The sequence below is a fragment of the Ranitomeya imitator genome, chromosome 7 (genome assembly GCF_032444005.1).
Source record: "Ranitomeya imitator isolate aRanImi1 chromosome 7, aRanImi1.pri, whole genome shotgun sequence".
Lineage (NCBI taxonomy): Eukaryota > Metazoa > Chordata > Amphibia > Anura > Dendrobatidae > Ranitomeya > Ranitomeya imitator.
Window position 1 is genome coordinate 157751872 of NC_091288.1, and position 22926 is coordinate 157774797.

Consider the following 22926-nt stretch of genomic DNA (forward strand, 5'->3'; position numbering starts at 1 on the left):
TTGTTGGGGAGCTCCAATGTTTAAGCACACAGGGTCTCTCCAAACGCGACATGGTGTCCGCTAACGATGGAGATAATTTTTCATTCAAAAAGTCAAATGGCGCTCCTTCCCTTCCGAGCCTTACCATGTGCCCAAACAGTGGTTTACCCCCACATGTGAGGTATCGGCGTACTCGGGAGAAATTGCTCAACAAATTTTAGGATCCATTTTATCCTGTTGTCCATGTGAAAATGAAAAAATCGAGGCTAAAAGAATTTTTTTTGTGAAAAAATAGTACTTTTTCATTTTTACGGATCAATTTGTGAAGCAGCTGGGGGTTTAAAGGGCTCACTATGCATCTAGATAAGTTCCTTGGGGCGTCTAGTTTCCAAAATGGGGTCACTTGTGGGGGAGCTCCAATTTTTAGGCACACGGGGGCTCTCCAAACTTGACATGGTGTCCGCTAAAGAGTGCAGCCAATTTTTCATTCAAAAAGTCAAATGGCGCTCCTTCCCTTCCAAGCCCTGCCGTGCGCCCAAACAGTGGTTTACCCCCACATATGAGGTATCAGCGTACTCAGGACAAATTGGACAACAACTTTCGTGGTTCAGTTTCTCCTTTTACCATTGGGAAAATACAAAAATTGTTGCTGAAAAATCATTTTTGTGACTAAAAAGTTAAATGTTCATTTTTTCCTTCCATGTTGCTTCTGCTGCTGTGAAGCACCTGAAGGGTTAATAAACTTCTTGAATGTGGTTTTGAGTACCTTGAGCGGTGCAGTTTTTAGAATGGTGTCACTTTTGGGTATTTTCAGCCATATAGACCCCTCAAACTGACTTCAAATGTGAGGTGGTCCCTAAAAAAAATGGTTTTGTAAATTTCGTTGTAAAAATGAGAAATCGCTGGTCAAATTTTAACCCTTATAACTTCCTAGCAAAAAAAAATTTTGTTTCCAAAATTGTGCTGATGTAAAGTAGACATGTGGGAAATGTTATTTATTAACTATTTTGTGTCACATAACTCTCTGGTTTAACAGAATAAAAATTCAAAATGTGAAAATTGCGAAATTTTCAAAATTTTCGCCAAATTTCCGTTTTTATCACAAATAAACACAGAATTTATTGACCTAAATTTACCACTAACATGAAGCCCAATATGTCACGAAAAAACAATCTCAGAACCGCTAGGATCCATTGAAGCGTTCCTGAGTTATTACCTCATAAAGGGACACTGGTCAGAATTGCAAAAAACGGCAAGGTCTTTAAGGTCAAAATAGGCTGGGTCATGAAGGGGTTAATTGTTTTGTTTTTTCAAATAAACTTGTGGATGGTATTGTGTCTCAGGGCTCAATGGATCACTGAAATCAATCTTAAACACGTGATAATTATTTTTCCAGGTGATTGAAATTAAAGGAATACTACTTAAAAATGATGTTCCACATTATTAAGCAGGCCAAAGGTTTCAAGCAATATGAGAAATAAAAAGGATCTCTCAGCTGCTGAAAAGCGTTAAATAGTGCAATGCCTTGGACAAGGTATGAAAAAATTTGATATTTCACAAAAACTTAAGAGTGATCATCATACTGTGAAGAGATTTGGGACTGAAACAGAGCACAGACAGAGTTCATGCAGATAAAGACATAATGAGGAAGGTTTCTGCCAGACAAATTCATTGGACTAAGAGAGCAGCTGCCAAAATACCATTACAAAGCAGCAAACAGTTATTTGAAGCTGCTGGTGCCTCTGGAGTCCCTCGAACCTTAGGGTATGTGCACACGTCAGGATTTCTTGCAGAAATTTCCTGAAGAAAACCGGAAATTTTCTGCAAGAAATCCGCATTTTTTTTTGCGTTTTTTTAGCATTTTGCAAGCGTAATTAGCTTGCAGAATGCTAAAGTTTTCCAAGCGATCTGTAGCATCGCTTGGAAAACTGACTGACAGGTTGGTCACACTTGTCAAACATAGTGTTTGACAAGTGTGACCAACTTTTTACTATAGATGCAGCCTATGCCGCATCTATAGTAAAAGATAGAATGTTTAAAAATATTTAAAAAAATGGTTATATTCACCTACAGACAGCCGATCTCCTCAGCAGCGTCCATTCCTATAGATGGTGTGTGTGTGCAGGACCTTCGATGACGTCGCGGTCACGTGAGCGGTCATGTGAGCGGTCGCGCGACCAATCACAGGACCGCGACGTCATCGCAGGTCTTTCACACACAGCATCTATAGGAACAGAAGCGGCAGCATGCACCGCTGAGAGGCGGGAAGACACCGGGGCCATCAGAAGGTAAGTATATGACTATTTTTTATTTTAATTCTTTTTTTTTTTACTAATTATATGGTGCCCAGTCCGTGGAGGAGAGTCTCCTCTCCTCCACCCTGGGTACCAACCGCACATAATCTGCTTACTTCCCGCATGGTGTGCACAGCCCCATGCGGAAAGTAAGCAGATCAATGCACTCCTAGGTGTGCAGAATCCCCGCAATTCAGCATTTTTAATGAACATGTTGCTTTTTTTTCCGCAATGCGATTTTTTCGTGGAAAAAAAAGCAACATTTGCACTAGAAAAGCGGAATACACTGTAATTAATAGGAGGCATATGTAAGCATTTTTTTCGCGTTTTTATCACGTTTTTATAGCGAAAAAACGCGAAAAAAACGCAAAAAATACTGAAAGTGTGCACATGGCCTCAAGGTGTAGGATCCTTCAAAGGCTTGCTGTGGTGCATAAACCTACTATTCGGCCACCCCTAAGCAGTGTTCACAAGCAGAAAAGGATGCAGTGGGCCCAGACATACATGAAGACTAATTTTCAAACAGTCTTGTTTACTGATGAGTGTCAAGCAACCCTGGATGGTCCAGATGGATGGAGTAGTGGATGGTTGGTGGATGGCCACCATGTCCCAATAAGGCTGTGATGTCAGCAAGGAAGTGGAGGAGCCATGTTTTGGGCCGGAATCATGAGAAACAGCCGGTAGGGCCCTTTAAGGTCCCTGAAGGTGTGAAAATAACCACTGCAAAGTAAATAGAATTTCTGACTGACAACTTTCTTCCATGGTCTAAAAAGCAGAAAAGTGCCTTCAGGAGAAAAACATCTTCATGCATGACAATGCACCATCTCTTGCTGCAAAGAATACCTCAGAGTCATTGGCTGCTATGGGCATAAAAGGAGATAAACTCATGGTGTAATCTCCATCTTCCCCTGACCTCAACCCTATAGAGAACCTTTGGAGTATCCTCAAGCAAAAGATCTATGAGGGTGGGAGGCAGTTCACATCAAAACAGCAGCTCTGGGAGGCTATTCTGACTTCATGCAAAGACGTACAAGCAGAAACTCTCCAAATACTCACAAGTTCAATGGATGCAAGAATTGTGAAGGTGATATCAAAGAAGGGGTCCTATGTTAACATGTAACTTGGCCTGTTAGGAGGTTTTGGAATTAAATAGCTTTTTTGTTCAGTGAATGTGACCTCCTAATGCTGCAAATTCCACAAATGAGCATTTTCAGTTCTTTAAAACATATCAAATGTTTAGAAATTCTACTGTGCCTAATAATTTGGAACAGTGAATTTTGAGTTTTTATTAATTTTGGAGATTATACTGTTATTATTGGGAGGTTTCTTCAATAAAATGCGATGTATACTCTAACGGGTGATGACTTTTATTAGACTGACTGTCATTTGCACCGACCATTTAGGAAAATCGGAGAAAAATGTCATTTGCATAATTATTTGGAACATGGTGTATTTGTATTTTTAAGTAAGAAAAAAAATGTGGTTAAAATGTCATGGCCGGGAGAGTGAGGACAGGAGTATGCGATAGCAGGTACTGACGATGACCGTTTAGCGCTATTCCAGCGCTTCCAAGGGTCACAGCGTAAAACAATAGAAAAAAGTGTGGAAAAAACTATGCTTTTTCATTATACCGCTGAACAAGAAGGTAATTTAAACAAGATCAAAAAGAAAAAAATAAATAAAAATGGTTTAGCTGAAATCAACATCATCAAACAAGCTGCCATTCAGCTCCATCAGTGGTAAAATAAAAAAAGCTATAGTTCTCAGAAAAAAAGCGATGCAAAAATAATTATTTTTTCAATAAAATCGTACTGACCGAAAGAGTAAAACTGCCTCATCAATTTTAAGACGTATAACATTTTAAAAATACCCCAAAAGTCAATTACCGAATTGCTGCTTTTTCTTCATTTTGCCTCTCCTCTCCCGTCTGAGGTACCAGGGTGCCTAAACTACATTTAGAATCCACATGTTTGGCATTTTTGTAGCAATGAGAGGCCGCCTAATTTATGAATGCGTATCTTCTGAAGCTTGAACTGGGCACCACAACGTACTGGCCGTCACAATGACAGCTTTTCATTGAGCAACATCCTCTGCTCCCTGTTTCGTTTGGAGAGCCCCTGATGTGCCTAAACATTGAAACCCCCCACAAGTGAAACCATTTTGGAAAGAAAACCCCCTAAGGAACTTATCTAGATGTGTTGTGAAAACGTTGAACCTCGAAGTGTTTCACTACAGTTTATAACGCAGAGCCGTGAAAATAAAAATTCTTTTTTATTTAGGCAATCTTGCCTTGCGCAGGCGTGTACTATGGAGGACAGAGAATGAACTTCAATCCAATATTGCAGCCAGCATGCAGCCAGCGGGTAAGGAAAGGGTGAATCAAACACCCCAAAACCCCGCCTCCATGGCTGAAGATTGTTCCCTCCAAATTCAGGTGACAGTGTTTCTTTAAGACCAAGAACAAGCTTCTGGCTGGAGCACAGACGAAGTTTTGTCCTGACTCTTCCCTGCCTGCTTGAGAAAGACTGGAGCCGCCATATTGGCCACACATCTCCTCCACACCGAGAGACTGACCTAAGGCTGCTTTCACACATCAGGTTTTTTGCCGGATGCCGGATGCGGCGTCGCACCGCATCACCGGATCCGTTTTTTTTTAAAGAAACCGGATGCAACCGGACGAGCCGGATCCGTTTTTTTAGCCGGATCCGTTGTCCGGATCCGGCAAAAAACCTGATCCGGCTCGTCCGGTCGCATCCGTTTCGTCCGTTTTTCTTTCCGGTTTTTTACGGATCCGGCTTTAAAAAACGCCCCCTGAAAGGCTAAAAAGGTGATTGGCCGGCTGAAAACTATATATACAGTGTTCTTAACATCTGTGACGGGTTGGAGAGGAGCAAGCTACAGAGCAAGATGGAGGGCATTATTGCAAAGATTCTGCAGAACAACGTGGATTTCATCACAGAGGCGAATCGATTAAAAGCTATTGTGATTGAGAAAGAGGAAGAGAGACAGCGTGTCATGCGTCTGCGACGACGCCGTTTGTGGATCCACCCCATCACGGCACAGAGAATGACCCGGGGAGTCTTTTCAACGTTGTATATGGAGCTTCGAGGTGACCCTGAAAAGTTTTTCTGCTATGTTCGGATGAAAGCGGAGAACTTTGATATATTGGTGGAGCGGGTTCAACATCTGATAAGAAGGAGTGATACCTATTGCCGATTCTCCATTACCCCAGCTGAGCGTCTGATGGTGACTCTTCGGTAAGCATTCTTTTTGCATCAACTTTTGTTGTGGACTCTTTATTTGATATTTTGAATTTGTAGTAATTTCTTCCTTCCTTTTCTTCACAGATTCCTAGCAACCGGTGAATCCCTGTCTTCCCTACATTTTCAATTCAGACTGGGCATTTCCACAATATCAGGAATAGTGAGGCACACTTGCCGTGCACTGTGGGACTGTTTGCATGAAGAATACATTCCACATCCCACAATGCAGACATGGTTGGAAGTAGCTGACAGATTCCTGGAAGTGTGCCAGTTTCCCAATTGCTTGGGTGCGGTGGACGGGAAACACATCCGTATCGTGAAACCGGCTGGTTCTGGATCTCAGTATTTCAACTACAAGAAGTACTTTTCCATCGTGCTGATGGCCATCGCCGATGCGGATTACAAATTTGTAGCGGTGGACATTGGGGCGTATGGTCGTTCTAATGATTCGCAAGTTTTCAAACTGTCTTCTATGGGGCGGCATTTATATGGAAAAACCTTTCAATTCCCCCCCCAAGACCACTGCCTCAAACTTCCGATCCACCAATGCCATTTGTATGTGTTGGGGATGAAGCTTTTCAGCTTTCAGAGCATCTTTTGAAACCCTACTCCAGCCGTGGTTTAACCAATACCAAAAAAATTTTCAACTACAGACTCACACGTGCAAGGAGAATGGTGGAGTGTGCGTTTGGGATCCTAACCGGCAAATGGAGAGTTCTCTTGACATCCATAAACTTAAACACAAACACTGTGGATGAGGTGGTGAAAGCGTGTGTTATCCTCCACAATTATGTTATATCCAAGGAACAGCTTTCCATTGAGGACCATTCTGCCGAAACCACCTTGATGGATTACAGCATCCATACATACAGAAGTTCTGCCACAGTGTCCAGAATACGGGATCACTTTGCAGAATATTTTATTTCACCCCAAGGAAGAATACACTGGCAGGATGATATAGTTTAAACACTTTGTGTATACCTAGTAATAACTTTAACCTTTACCCATGTTGCGTACCTGTTGTTTTTACCTTACCCATGTTGTATACCAGTTTGGTTTTTACCCTCATGTTGCGTACCTGTTTGGGTTTACCTTTTAACCATGTTGGGTACCTGTTTGAGTTTATTTTTAAATCAAGATGTGCATACCCAAAGTTCTACTGTTACCAATAAACCTTTTTTTTTTACAAAAGTGTTATTTGTTCCTAATGAATAAATACAAGAGATTTTTCAACCAAAAACTTTTATTAACAATGTAACACACAAAAAAATGGGGTACTAAATGTTTTCATACGTCGGGGTGGAGATACTATCGGAGGCACTGTCTGATAGGGACACTTCGACAGTGGGAGTGTGGAGAGAGGAATGTGATGGTGGTGGAGAATGTTCACCGGTTAGGGGTGAAGGAGTGGAGAAAGCTATTGAGCGGGTCGACAAGAAAGTGGGATTGGGGTTAGAAATTTGGTAGGGTGGAGGGGTGTACGAAATGTTTTGGGAGGACTGGGTGGCAGAATGAGTGATGTGTGTAGAAGATGTTTGGGAAGAGGGTGATACAGTCTGTTGGAAGTGGGCAGGGAGAGGAGGTGAGGATGAAGTAGATGGGAAGTTGTATGGGTCTGGATCATCATATGGGTGTGAAGTGGCACGGGAGGGATGCTGATAGTGTGGATGGTGGGAAGGGGCACGGGGCTGGTGGTGTGGCTGGTGGGACGGGGCACGATGTGGATGATGGCGAGTTGGGCGTGATGGGGCAATGTCTGTTTGGCGATACGGGTCAGGAGGATGGTACTGGCTGTAGTGGTGGACAGTGGAGGAAGGGGGGCAAGTTGGAGGATGGTTGGAAGAACTATCTGCTCTAGAGGCAATTAGCGCTAGAGTAGACTGGCAGGATTCCATTACTTGCATCTGCTGAGAAGTAGATAGCGTCTCCATTTGCTCAAGCACCGACTGAAAAAAAGTGTTGTTCGGGGACTGTTTTGCCTCTGAACGCATCGTTACCAGAAGTGTATGCATCTCGAGCATACTTTTATTTATGAAATTGAATCCTGCAGCCATTTGCTCGGACAAAACTTTCAGACAGTTCTGGAACGATGCGTTCAGGTGCAAGAACTCGGGAGCATAACTATGTATCTGACCCCTCTGGCGAAACCGCCCCGATGCTACAGGTGTACTAGAGGTGGCTGCAGCAGAAGGGTGGGGTACAGGAAACGCTATGTTCTCACCAGCAGCTACATGCAATGGAACCGGCCAGGATGCTCCAGTGCTCGTGGATGGGAAAGAGGGATCGGTAGAGTGGGAAGGTGCAGAGTGGAAAGGTGCAGAGTGGAAAGGTGCAGAGTGGGAAGGTGCAGAGTGGGAAGGTGCAGAGTGGGAAGGTGCAGAGGGTTCCTCACTGTCAAAGTGTCCCTCGGTGGCGGCCTCTTGAGGGATCGCCCCAGAAGTGTTCAATTGTGCTGCAGGCTCCAGAGTGCTCCCAACGGTTCTGTGGAAAAAGAGAGAAACAAACAATTAATATACTGTCATTGCATGGCCCTGGCTGAAAGAGCAAAAGAGGTTAGACATGTAAAACATTAGTGCATGTGGTGGGTAATATTTACCTTCGGGTGACCATCGTTGACCTGAGGAACGACAGGGCCCTTGCGTATTTGTACGTGCTCCTGCATCCTCCAGATCCACTCCGGGCCTGCATCTCTTTATTGAACTCCTTCTTAAAGCGATCCCTGATCGACCGCCACCTTTTCACAATCCGCTCACCTGTTAAAATAGGAGAAAGACAACTTGGTTAGAAACAGCATTTTAGAATGCATCACCAAAACTGAACTGAGGATACTTACGTTCTTGAATCTGGGCCTGAATATCTAGGTCCTCCCACCTCGGAATCAGTTCACAGCAGATTTGCTCCCAGAGTCGACGGGTCACTGAGAGATCAGCATGGCGGCGGTCACCCATATTCCACAACGGCTCCCTGTCTCTGACAAGATCGATGAGGAGGTCAATATCAAGGCCGACCTCCTCACCGTCCGAATCTGGAGCACGCTGTGAAACCTGTTTGAAAAGGGGAAAAAAATTAACACCAAATTTGAAACATTGCTAACCTGCACCCAAAAAATAACAAAAAACCTACATGACGACGGCCGCCACGTGAATGTCGCCGACGACCCCGGGAGCCACTGGAAGGACCTATTGCTTGGGCACCAGATTCAGAACTCTAGAATACAAAAATAAAAAATTATGGGGTTGTTGGTAGCCATTCTATGTGTTGTGTGCCATGTGATATATATGTTTTGTATGTGTTGTGTGTGGTTTGAAAGTATCAGTTTCTATGTATTTTGTTGTAAGCATCTAGTGTTATGTTTTGTGTGTAGTGTAGGGTGTGTTTCCGCAATACATCACAGATACATACCAATTGTGAGCCCTCTCCGTGGGTTTCTCCACCCCTTCCCTCATCTTCGGGGACCACCTCTTCTCCGGGGGACTCAGCCTCATCAGCTTCCCACGATGAAACATAAAAGAATAGATGATACACACACACACACCTTTGGTTCATACTAACCTCTGTGCGTGGACGGCGAGGAGGAGGAGGCCTCCCCGGAGACATGGCTCTCAGCTCTGTGGAAGTCTCTCGGCTCTCGGCTCTGTGGCAGGCTCTCGGCTCCCGGCTCTGTGGCAGGCTCTCAGCTCTGTGGCAGGCTCTCAGCTCTGTGGCAGGCTCTCGGCTCCCGGCTCTGTGGCAGGCTCTCAGCTCTGTGGCAGGCTCTCAGCTCTGTGGCAGGCTCTCAGCTCTGTGGCAGGCTCTCGGCTCTGTGGCAGGCTCTCGGCTCCCGGCTCTGTGGCAGGCTCTCAGCTCTGTGGCAGGCTCTCAGCTCTGTGGCAGGCTCTCGGCTCTGTGGCAGGCTCTCGGCTCTGTGGCAGGCTCTCGGCTCTGTGGCAGGCTCTCAGCTCTGTGGCAGGCTCTCGGCTCCCGGCTCTGTGGCAGGCTCTCAGCTCTGTGGAAGTCTCTCGGCTCCCGGCTCTGTGGAAGGCTCCCGGCTCTGTGGCAGGCTCTCAGCTCTGTGGCAGGCTCTCGGCTCCCGGCTCTGTGGCAGGCTCTCAGCTCTGTGGAAGTCTCTCGGCTCCCGGCTCTGTGGAAGGCTCCCGGCTCTGTGGCAGGCTCTCAGCTCTGTGGCAGGCTCTAGCTCTGTGGCAGGCTCTCAGCTCTGTGGCAGGCTCTCTGGCTCCTTTCGTCTTGGCAGGGTGTTGGCTCTTCTGCTTTTGGGCTGGAAATGGCTGAAGGCCTCATGGCCCTGCTTTATATATAGTCCAGGGGGCTGATCAAAGTTTTTTGAGCATGCTCAGTGTAAAAAGCCGGATACGGCCGCCGGATCCGATTTTTTCCGGATCCGGCGCTTTCCGGCATCCATAGACATGCATTGTTGTAAAAAGCCGGAAAGACCGGATCCGGCCTTTCCGGCTTTTTCGCCGGAGACAAAAAACGTTACAGTACACGTTTTTTCCAGACGCCGGAATCGACTTGACGCCGGATCCGGCATCAAACCGGAAGGTACGCTGGGCTATCAGGCGCCATCCGGCACCAATAATATTCAATGGGGGAAATGCCGGATCCGGCTTCTCCGGTTTTCTATTCCGTTTTTTGTCGGAAGAGCCGGAATTCGCCTGAAACAAAAAACCTGATGTGTGAAAGCAGCCTAAGCAGCTCATTGTCTGCGGTGCTGGCTTCCCCTGCTCACTGGGGGCCAGCATAGAAAGAGGAAGAGGAGTACTACCCTACAGCACAACAGTGGTGGAGCCTGGGACCCGAAGCCTTCTACCTCACAGCGGACTGAACGCTGAGCTGGGGTGCCGGTCAGAGAGGCCTTATCGTGTCTTCACTGCTGAGGACCGACACCGGGATAGAGGACTGAGAAGAGGCGATCCCCCTTGCAGCAGCCGGCGGTGAGCTGTTATCTCGCCGCCGCCATCGCAGACAGAAGCCGACAAGTGGCTGCAGCGACGGAGCTCCGATCCGCAGCAGCCGCTCCAGATCCCCCACATCTTACAACCAGGACACAGCTGCGAGCAGCCACCGACAAGCCGGCACAGAGCAGGACGACCGGACCGAATGCTGCAGCATCGGGACTGGTAACCAGGGCGAGGACGCCCAGAGGACTAAAAGATTCAGCCGCCGCTATTTAAGAAGAAGCCGCCAACCGGAAGTGCCGGCACAAGCGGCTACAACAAAGCGCTGTGGAGCTTTGCACGCCGCTGCCATTACCCTTAGGAGTGAGAGTCAGAGCGACGTAGTCCCTGCTAGCTGCTGATACATTGGAGCAGCGTTGGCAGGTGGTGAAGCCAGGATTACAGCGACTCCACACTCAACAAGCAGCGCCTAGAGCAACTCGCCGTCAAAGAGACACAAAAGAGAATAGTAAAACCAAAAACACTCAGTTTGAAAAAATGTTGCAGTAATCCGCAAGTGCTAGTAAAAGATGTAAAAAACAGGGTATTTGGTTGATACGTTTTTTGCAAAAAATGTATACTAAGCTGCTCTACCAATCTTCACGGTATACCCTTATCAGAGCAGTCCTAACTAATGTATGCAATCCCTATCTGATGTATTTAAAAACCTGATCATCTGTATATAACCTGTGTGAACAGGGTTCAGAGAGGAAAAATCCATGTGTGCATACAGGGTAGAACAGCTTTTGTGCAGATAGCCCAAGAGGAGTGGTGGAACTCCCCAGTCTTGTAGACACAAGAGAACAATTATGGAAACAGGAACACATGGGCTACTTGCACAGTGAAAAAGTCTGTATGATCATGTTCACACACCACCAAGAAACCTGAAGACACAAAAGAGAATAGTAAAACCAAAAACACTCAGTTTGAAAAAATGTTGCAGTAATCCGCAAGTGCTAGTAAAAGATGTAAAAAACAGGGTATTTGGTTGATACATTTTTTGCAAAAAATGTATACTAAGCTGCTCTACCAATCTTCACGGTATACCCTTATCAGAGCAGTCCTAACTAATGTATGAAATCCCTATCTGATGTATTTAAAAACCTGATCATCTGTATATAACCTGTGTGAACAGGGTTCAGAGAGGAAAAATCCATGTGTGCATACAGGGTAGAACAGCTTTTGTGCAGATAGCCCAAGAGGAGTGGTGGAACTCCCCAGTCTTGTAGACACAAGAGAACAATTATGGAAACAGGGACACATGGGCTACTTGCACAGTGAACAAGTCTGTATGATCATGTTCACACACCACCAAGAAACCTGAAGACACAAAAGAGAATAGTAAAACCAAAAACACTCAGTTTGAAAAAATGTTGCAGTAATCCGCAAGTGCTAGTAAAAGATGTAAAAAACAGGGTATTTGGTTGATACGTTTTTTGCAAAAATGTATACTAAGCTGCTCTACCAATCTTCACGGTATACACTTATCAGAGCAGTCCTAACTAATGTATGCAATCCCTATCTGATGTATTTAAAAACCTGATCATCTGTATATAACCTGTGTGAACAGGGTTCAGAGAGGAAAAATCCATGTGTGCATACAGGGTAGAACAGCTTTTGTGCAGATAGCCCAAGAGGAGTGGTGAAACTCCCCAGTCTTGTAGACACAAGAGAACAATTATGGAAACAGGAACACATGCGGATTACTGCAACATTTTTTCAAACTGAGTGTTTTTGGTTTTACTATTCTCTTTTGTGTCTTCAGGTTTCTTGGTGGTGTGTGAACATGATCATACAGACTTGTTCACTGTGCAAGTAGCCCATGTGTTCCTGTTTCCATAATTGTTCTCTTGTGTCTACAAGACTGGGGAGTTCCACCACTCCTCTTGGGCTATCTGCACAAAAGCTGTTCTACCCTGTATGCACACATGGATTTTTCCTCTCTGAACCCTGTTCACACAGGTTATATACAGATGATCAGGTTTTTAAATACATCAGATAGGGATTGCATACATTAGTTAGGACTGCTCTGATAAGGGTATACCGTGAAGATTGGTAGAGCAGCTTAGTATACATTTTTTGCAAAAAACGTATCAACCAAATACCCTGTTTTTTACATCTTTTACTAGCACTTGCGGATTACTGCAACATTTTTTCAAACTGAGTGTTTTTGGTTTTACTATTCTCTTTTGTGTCTTCAGGTTTCTTGGTGGTGTGTGAACATGATCATACAGACTTGTTCACTGTGCAAGTAGCCCATGTGTTCCTGTTTCCATAATTGTTCTCTTGTGTCTACAAGACTGGGGAGTTCCACCACTCCTCTTGGGCTATCTGCACAAAAGCTGTTCTACCCTGTATGCACACATGGATTTTTCCTCTCTGAACCCTGTTCACACAGGTTATATACAGATGATCAGGTTTTTAAATACATCAGATAGGGATTGCATACATTAGTTAGGACTGCTCTGATAAGGGTATACCGTGAAGATTGGTAGAGCAGCTTAGTATACATTTTTTGCAAAAAACGTATCAACCAAATACCCTGTTTTTTACATCTTTTACTAGCACTTGCGGATTACTGCAACATTTTTTCAAACTGAGTGTTTTTGGTTTTACTATTCTCTTTTGTGTCTTCAGGTTTCTTGGTGGTGTGTGAACATGATCATACAGACTTGTTCACTGTGCAAGTAGCCCATGTGTTCCTGTTTCCATAATTGTTCTCTTGTGTCTACAAGACTGGGGAGTTTCACCACTCCTCTTGGGCTATCTGCACAAAAGCTGTTCTACCCTGTATGCACACATGGATTTTTCCTCTCTGAACCCTGTTCACACAGGTTATATACAGATGATCAGGTTTTTAAATACATCAGATAGGGATTGCATACATTAGTTAGGACTGCTCTGATAAGGGTATACCGTGAAGATTGGTAGAGCAGCTTAGTATACATTTTTTGCAAAAAACGTATCAACCAAATACCCTGTTTTTTACATCTTTTACTAGCACTTGCGGATTACTGCAACATTTTTTCAAACTGAGTGTTTTTGGTTTTACTATTCTCTTTTGTGTCTTCAGGTTTCTTGGTGGTGTGTGAACATGATCATACAGACTTGTTCACTGTGCAAGTAGCCCATGTGTTCCTGTTTCCATAATTGTTCTCTTGTGTCTACAAGACTGGGGAGTTCCACCACTCCTCTTGGGCTATCTGCACAAAAGCTGTTCTACCCTGTATGCACACATGGATTTTTCCTCTCTGAACCCTGTTCACACAGGTTATATACAGATGATCAGGTTTTTAAATACATCAGATAGGGATTGCATACATTAGTTAGGACTGCTCTGATAAGGGTATACCGTGAAGATTGGTAGAGCAGCTTAGTATACATTTTTTGCAAAAAACGTATCAACCAAATACCCTGTTTTTTACATCTTTTACTAGCACTTGCGGATTACTGCAACATTTTTTCAAACTGAGTGTTTTTGGTTTTACTATTCTCTTTTGTGTCTTCAGGTTTCTTGGTGGTGTGTGAACATGATCATACAGACTTGTTCACTGTGCAAGTAGCCCATGTGTTCCTGTCGCCGTCAAAGAGGTGGCTCCCTGCCAGCAGCCCATGCACCAACGGGGTGAGTGGTAGTGGAAGCAGCCGCAGAGAGCCCGCACATTACCGCCGGAGCATCAGCAGGGGGAACCAGGTCAAGCAACGCAACATCGGTTTTTTCACCAAGACCTGACGGGACGGCACATTGTAACAGAGCCTCTGCAGAAAGCTACTTCATCAGAGCAGTGGCCGCAGGTATCGGAGCCGAAGACACAGCAGCGCAGCCTTAACAGGCAGAAAGTAATCCTGCAACAAATACCTCTCCTAGTACTGACGAGCAAATAATTAAAGCTGGGAGCATGACACTGTGGAATTTTGCTATTCTCATGAGCGGGAGCCGCGTTGTGGTATAAAGCTCTGTACTGGTCACTGGAAGATATTGCAATAACGAGTGGGTAGTGCTGTGGTATAAAGCTGTGTGCTGTTCACCGGAAAGTACTGCAATAACGAGCGGGTTGCGCTGTGGTTTGGATCTGTGTGCTGTTTATCGGAAGGTACTGCAATAATAAGGGGGTTGCGCTGTGGTATAAATCTGTGCATTGTTTTTACTCGAAGATACTGCAATAAGGCGCGGGTGGCAAAGTTGCGGAATACCAATGGCTTGTTGGTGAGGAGCAGTGCGGGGTTAAAGAATTGTGCACTGTGACCTGGAGGGTACTGCAATAATAAGAGGGCAGTGAAACTCCTGAATATATTTGTGTGTGCATATAAGGTATATCGGTGCGGAGGTGCTCAGACTGTATAGCAGGGGGGCCCTTAGAATCTAATATTTACAAAGTCACTAATATTACGGTACAAATAAATCTGGGGAGATCCCATAAAAGGAATTTAGTAAAGGAACTGCAGTTATATTATAATTGTAATACTCATTAAATGGAGCAAAGAGCGGGAATATAAAAAAAAATGGTTCCAAATCAAATGTGGACATACCCAACCTGCTGAGCCCAAACAAATCCAGATCCCCACAAAAAGGGGAAGATTATAAACCAAACAAAGCTACAGGGTTACAACCAAGTAGCATAAAAATGGCTTCTCAAAAAAGTGCGCCCGCAACGCGCTCCAATAACACCAAAACAAATATGGAAGTGAAAACTAAAAATACCCCTTTCTCAGATGGGGTACTGACGATGGACACTACAGTGTCAGCAAAAAGATCTGCTTCTGAGGAGCCATTGATACCTACCGGTAGTAATAAAAGGGATCGTCCGGACTCGGACATAGGGGCGGTAAAACCAAATATCCAAGAAGAGTTCTTTCAAACCATGATATCATTAATAGATGACAAACTAAATGCCGGATTTGAAAAACATAATTCGATTTTTGAAGAAGTATGTAGCGGTTTTGCAAAAAAATTGGAACTACATGACTCCAAAATAGTTGAATTAGAACAGAAAACGGAGTCCCTAATTACCCAAAACATGGCTCTAAAAAAGGAGATAAACGATATGAGATCTAAAATAGCGGATATTGAAGATAGGAGTCGCAGAAATAATCTAAAAATAAGGGGTATTCCGGAGGAAGTGAAACAAGCAGATCCCCCAGAATTTGTAAAGACAGTGTTTAAAAATGCTTTGCCTGATACCTCAAATCTGGAACTTTGCATTGACGGAGCCCATAGATTACCTAAGCCAAGGGGTATACCAGAGGAGAAACCCAGGGACACCATTTTTCGCTTGCATTTCTATGGGACCAAAGAAAAAATACAAAGTTTCATCAAAGATAAAGGATCTCTACCGAAACCTTATGATAATCTGAAAGTATTTACGGACCTCTCCAAGCATACATTGGACACACGAAGGTCCTTTAAACCTCTGACTGATATTCTCAAAGAGGAACACATCCAATACAAGTGGGGTTTCCCTACAAAGCTGATGTTCTATTACAAGGACAAATTTAAGATTGTTAATTCGGTAGAGGAGGGTCTGAGCCTTTTTAGATCCCAAATGTGACATCTTACCTGGTACAGAAAGATTTAGTAGGGTAGTTTGATTAGGCCTTTTTCTTCCTTTATAGTAGGATGTAGTCAATAGATAGTCTCTAATTATTGGGGTATGGGGGAGTCTCTTTACATGAACTTTTCCCAATTGGATCAAAGGTCCCCTCAGGGACGAAGATCGGTCAATTGAACCGGATTGTTTGTAGTTAGATAACATTTTTAGTTTTCTCTTTCTTCTATATTTCTGGTTCAATCTTGTTATTCTTAAAACCTTAAATTTGTTTTAAGTTCTTTTCTTGCAGTATCGTCAACGGTCTACAACATGCAACTGAAATTCATGTCCTACAACGTCAGGGGTCTCAATAGTCCGTGGAAGAGGTGTGCCGTCTGGAAAGAGATTAAACATTTACAAGCAGAAATCGTGTGTCTACAGGAAATAAAGTTTCGGGAAGGTAATCACCCCACATTCACAAATAAAAATTTTCCGCACTGCTTCTCTTCCTTGTCAAAAGGGAGGAAGGCAGGTGTGATCACAATGGTCAAAAACACTGTTCCATTTCAGCTTATAGAAGAGATTAGGGATCCATTTGGCAGATTTCACATTTTAATGTGTCAAATCAACGCGGTAACTTGCACCATCGTAAATATTTATGCCCCTAATACGAAACAAATCAGCTTCCTTAATAAGGTTATGAGGAAAATCCACAAATGCAAAAAGGGAGAACTATACTTTATGGGGGATTTTAATATGGTCCCAGATGCAAGACTTGATTCTACTTCTGCATCGCGCTGTTCCTCAAATAACTTAGACAACTGGATTACCAGTAATGAGTTGTTTGACACGTTCAGATGCTTGAACTCTACCTCGAGGGAGTTTTCCTTTTTCTCATTGGCACATAAAACTAAGTCCAGGATTGACCTCTTTCTCACAGAAATTTTCACTATAAAATAAAAAAGGCTGATATTCTGGACAGGTCAATTTCTGATCATTCGCCTATCATGACCGAAGTTACGATCGGACCTTATCTAAAAAATTCAGCTTTGTGGAAATGCAATAGTTTCCTGCTGAACGTTCCAGAATATAGAGAGGAAATAAAAATCTCATTGCAAAACTATTTCAAGGAAAATGTAAACAATGAAACTGACCCGTTCATGATTTGGAACGCCCACAAAGCAGTAATTAGGGGAAAATTAATACAAATATCAGCCAGACACAACAAAAAAAAGAGAAAACATTAGGAGCATTCAGGAAAAAATTTGAGATAAAGAAAATAGTTTTAATATTTCAAATAAAGGCGCACAAAGTGTTTATAAAGACATTCTAGCTTTGAGACAACTGCTCAATAAAGCCATCATGGAAGATTATGAAAAAGTCATAAAGGCATCTAAATTTAGGAACTATTCAAAGACTAATAAACCAACGAAATATATGTTAGCTAAACTAAAAAGAGAAAGGATATACAAAAGAATTAATACAATTAAAAATAATTCGGGAGACATGATCCACCATCCTACAGGCATAGCAGAGGAATTTGCCAAATTTTACCGCAAAGTGTACAATTTAAAGGACGATCCTTTAACACCCATTCCAGATACAGAGGAAATTAAATAATTTCTCAATAATTTACACCTCCCAATAGTGAAATCCTAGGATTTAAAGGACCTGACAACGGCCTTCACTGTTTCCGAGGTAACAGAAACTATAAAATTCCTTAAGCTACAAAAATCTCCAGGACCAGATGGGTTAGTCAACGAATATTACAGGATTTTTTCGGAACTATTGACCCCCCATATGACCAGTATTTTTAACATCGCTTCAATCTCTGGGACCTTCCCTAAGGAAATGCTGGAAGCAACTTTGATAATGATACCGAAGCCTCAGAGTAATATAGAGGAAATTAAAAATTATAGGCCAATTTCGCTTATAAACTCTGACGTTAAAGTTTACTCGAAAATATTGGCGAATAGACTAAAAATGATTCTCCCAAAAGTGATAAAACAGGACCAGTCGGGGTTTATTGAGGGGAGACAGACCTCGGATGCCACTAGGAGATTAATCAACATCCTCAGCAAAATCAATACCAATGGTATCCCTACTGTCCTGTTGACGCTTGACGCCGAGAAGGCATTTGATAGGATAAATTGGAAGTATCTTAGAGTGGTGATGGAGAGGTTTGGTTTTGATGAGAGATGGTTGACGTCAGTGTTTGCGCTGTACTCGGTACCCAGTGCGAGGATATACGTCAATAACAACTTATCGGAATCCTTCCCAATAAAAAACGGAACCAGACAGGGCTGCCCATTATCCCCCCTTTTGCTCGCCCTAGCAATTGAGCCATTGGCGGAAACGATTCGCATAAATAAAAATATACAAGGGGTGGACATTGGTAATAACCAGTATAAAATATCTCTTTTCGCAGATGATATGTTACTAACCCTTACAGACCCCAACCATTCCATCAAAAATCTGGGAATAATTGAGGCTTTTTCTAAAATCTCTCTATTTAAAATAAATAATATTAAATCAAAAATCCTCCAACTCAATTTACAAGACGAAACTGTTAACCTAATAAAACAAACAGTAGACTTTACATGGGAGGAGGAACAGATTTCATATCTAGGAATCACGTTTACGAAAAGGGTAAGTGAGCTGTCCAAAACTAATGGGGAGAAAATTATTTCGGAAATTAATAAAGATTTTCAATCATGGAACAAAGCTGGGCTAACGTTGATGGGTAGGGTATTAGCAGTCAAAACAATGATTCTTCCAAAAATTCTATACATTTTTAGAGCCCTGCCTCTAAAATTTCCTTCAGAGTTTTTCAAAAATTCTCGGAAAAAAATTATGTCTTTTGTATGGAATGGGAAAAAACCCAGAATTTCTAGGGACATCCTTTACAAAAGCAAAGACAATGGTGGGTTGGGTCTCCCGAACATATCGGCTTACCATAATACAAACTTAATAAAACATAGTCAGGGATGGTTAAAAAACTAGGAAAATCAGGTATGGCTTGAAATGGAGTTGTCTTTACACAAAACTGACTCTTTGGGAAACCTTCTCATGAAAAACACACTAAACTTAAACAAGTACAATCATAGTCATCCGATTGTATCTGCTATTCTCCAAGCATGGGATAAATTAGCTAAAATTCCTGGAAAGAAAGATAAATCAACAATTCGGGAAATTCTACCAATTTCTTTAATAGCATCTTTGTTTGGGCAAAAATTTCCTTCCTTATGGGAGCAGAAGGGAGTAAAAAAATTAGGAGACCTACTGGTAAACAACGAACTACTAAATTTCTCAGAAATTAAGCAAAAATTCAATATTCCATCCTCTGAGTTTATTCAATACCACATACGGTAATTAAAGAGTTCCTCCAGATCTTCATATCCAAAGCTACCCCCAAATCTGAATCAATATATTTACTGTTCAAAAATTTTGAACATAACATTTTTTGGAGTACCAAGTTCCTTTACTGCATCTTTAACAAAGACCATGCATTTAAAAATAATAAATACAGTTAGGTCCATATATATTTGGACAGAGACAACATTTTTCTAATTTTGATTATAGACATTACCACAATGAATTTTAAACAAAACAATTCAGATGCAGTTGAAGTTCAGACTTTCAGCTTTCATTTAAGGGTATCCACATTATAATTGGATGAAGGGTTTAGGAGTTTCAGCTCCTTAACATGTGCCACCCTGTTTTTAAAGGGACCAAAAGTAATTGGACAGATTCAATAATTTTAAATAAAATGTTAATTTTTAGTACTTGGTTGAAAACCCTTTGTTGGCAATGACTGCCTGAAGTCTTGAACTCATGGACATCACCAGACGCCGTGTTTCCTCCTTTTTGATGCTCTGCCAGGCCTTGACTGCAGTGGTTTTCAGTTGCTGTTTGTTTTTGGGCCTTTCTGCCTGAAGTGTAGTCTTTAACAAGTGAAATGCATGCTCAATTGGGTTGAGATCAGGTGACTGACTTGGCCATTCAAGAATATTCCACTTCTTTGCTTTAATAAACTCCTGGGTTGCTTTGGCTTTATGTTTTGTGTCATTGTCCATCTGTGGTATGAAATGAGGACCAATCAGTTTGGCTGCATTTGGCTGGATCTGAGCACACAGTATGTCTCTGAATACCTCAGAATTCATTCGGCTGCTTCTGTCCTGTGTCACATCATCAATAAACACTAGTGACCCAGTGCCACTGGCATTCATGCATGCCCAAGCCATTACACTGCCTCCGCCGTGTTTTACAGATGATGTGGTATGCTTTGGATCATGAGCTGTACCACGCCTTTGCCATACTTTTCTCTTTCCATCATTCTGGTAGAGGTTGATCTTGGTTTCATCTGTCCAAAGAAAGTTCTTCCAGAACTTTGCTGGCTTTTTTAGATGGTTTTTAGCATAGTCCAGTCTAGCCTTTTTATTCTTGAATCTTGTGAGTGGCTTGCACCGTGCAGTGAACCCTCTGTATTTACTTTCATGCAGTCTTCTCTTTATGGTAGATTAGAATATTGATACGCCTACCTCCTGGAGAGTGTTGTTCACTTGGTTGGCTGTTGTGAAGGGGTTTCTCTTGACCATGGAGATTATTCTGCGATCATCCACCACTGTTGTCTTCCGTGGGCGCCCAGGTCTTTTTGCATTGATGAGTTCACCAGTGCTTTCTTTCTTTCTCAGGATGTACCAAATTGTAGATTTTGCCACTCCTAATATTGTAGCAGTTTCTCGGATGGGTTTTTTCTGTTTTCGCAGCTTAAGGATGGCTTGTTTCACCTGCATGGAGAGCTCCTTTGACCGCATGTTTACATCACAGCAAAATCTTCCAAATGCAAGCATCACACCTCGAATCAACTCCAGGCCTTTTATCTGCTTAATTGAGAATGACATAACGAAGGGATTGCCCACACCTTTCCATGAAATAGCTTTGGATTCAATTGTCCAATTACTTTTGGTCCCTTTAAAAACAGGGTGGCACATGTTAAGGAGCTGAAACTCCTAAACCCTTCATCCAATTTTAATGTGGATACCCTCAAATGAAAGCTGAAAGTCTGAACTTCAACTGCATCTGAATTGTTTTGTTTAAAATTCATTGTGGTAATGTCTATAACCAAAATTAGAAAAATGTTGTCTCTGTCCAAATATATATGGACCTAACTGTATATGAAAAAATGGGGGAAAACATTAGGCCTACCGATAGATGAGGAGCAGTGGGAAGAAGCATTAAAAAATACTTATGCTTCTAACATCTCCCTACAACTCCACAAGTCTTATTATAAGATTCTTACAAGATGGTACCTTACACCAGATAGGATTTCCCACTTCGGTGGAAGCTTTTCTCCACTGTGCTGGAGGGGATGTGGAAACAGGGGGGATTTGCTTCACATATTTTGGTCATGCCCAAAATTAACTAACCTGTGGAAACAAGTGTCCGAATACATAGGCAATCTGCTCAATGAGGACGGCGCTCCTCTCGGTGGACACCAAAAAATTCCATCACTCAACGAGATTTGTAATAATTCACATCTTGTTGTTGGTTAAAAATAGAATTGCAGCTATGTGGAAAAGCTCTGAGACTCCGAGTTTCCCTGACGTTGTGGACAATCTAAATCTTCATAATTCTCTGGATCTTAAATTTGCATTAGTGAACGGATGTTTACAGAAATACGAAAGAAAGTGAAAAAAGTGGAACATCAGATTCCAAAATCAGTAATTTATTCAGCGGATGTGGGTGATGTTGACGATGAAAAAGGAAAGGATAATTAAATAAAAAAAAGTTTTATGTTAATTAGGGCAATTTTTCTGGCCTACTCAGGTCAGTGGCCCAAAAAGCAAGATTATTGCTTACTTGTTTTTTTTTTGTTGTTTGTATTTTTGTTTGTGTTTTTTTATCCCCTATGTCCCCCTCCCTTCCCAGTTTTTTCCCCTCCCTATCCTACCCATTACCTCCCTCTTCTAATTATATTTTCGTATGGTAGATGCATATTAATATATTACAAATGCATTATTAATGTTTTAAAAAAATTGTTAATAAAACACACTTGAAAAAAAAATGCAAAGAAAATTGAAAAATTTAGCAACTTTAAAATTGTGAGTGCTTATATTTTTAAACCAGATAGTCATACCACACAAAATAGTTGATAAATAACGATAGTGAAACTGAAATCGCACATGAGGGTATGGCAACCGTGAAAGGAAATGGGTCAAAAAGTGACGGGAAAGGGGTGCACCCGCTGGGGGCTGGTGGGGTGGTTACTGAGTAGGACCCCTGCTAATAAGGGTAAATGGGACTGTGAAATAGTCGTGCATTCAGGATTCCACTATGTGCGCCTAGTGGATCCTGTACCTCGAGCAGGTATTGTCGACCCACAAGATGTAAACCCAAATGTTAATCCAAATGTGACCCAACTGAGATGCCTTGCACACTGCGGGGTGTGGCTGTGGGGCGTATATATGCACACATGTAAGTCTTGTAAACCACATATACGGGTAGGGCCGGCTGGGGGCTCACCAGGATCCAAAGGCATTGTGGAAGTGGTGCTGTTTGATGCGCTGCTGCCTGAAAAGTCCCGTAGTGGCAGTCCTGGTATTCAGATGGCAGAAAGGAGGACTGGTGGCAGCCGCGGTACAGCAAGAATGAAAGGAAGCAACGTAGAGCCAGGGAGAGCCGGTGGTGTCCCGGGATACAAGCGGGGATAGAGTGGCCGGCGGGAAAGCCTTGCATATGACATCACAAGAGCTACGGAGCGGTGCTCGGACCAAGAGGGTATCCGACGCGTTTCGAAGGAGCGGCGTCCTTTTTCACCAGGGTTACCACTCCCCTGGTAAGCCCAGCTCTTTATACTACCCACCTGTCACTCACATCAACGCATTGCATCTGCTAGCCTCATTACAAAATTGCATCCGTATGCTGC

General features: G+C 42.8%; 2 protein-coding genes across 2 annotated transcripts in view; both read right to left on the reverse strand.

Annotated features, from left to right (window-relative positions):
- The window catches only part of C7H16orf89 (chromosome 7 C16orf89 homolog), a 217850-nt gene that overhangs the window by 55316 nt on the left and 139608 nt on the right, over positions 1–22926 (reverse strand). The window lies entirely within an intron of this gene.
- LOC138644998 (mucin-6-like) lies at positions 6762–9022 on the reverse strand. Its single transcript, XM_069733960.1, has 5 exons — positions 8939–9022; positions 8660–8743; positions 8370–8580; positions 8133–8289; positions 6762–8017 (listed from the first exon to the last, which is right to left on the reverse strand). The coding sequence occupies exons 3-5, from the start codon at positions 8482–8484 to the stop codon at positions 6814–6816; spliced, it is 1476 nt and encodes a 491-aa protein (XP_069590061.1). The 5' UTR covers positions 8485–8580; positions 8660–8743; positions 8939–9022; the 3' UTR covers positions 6762–6813.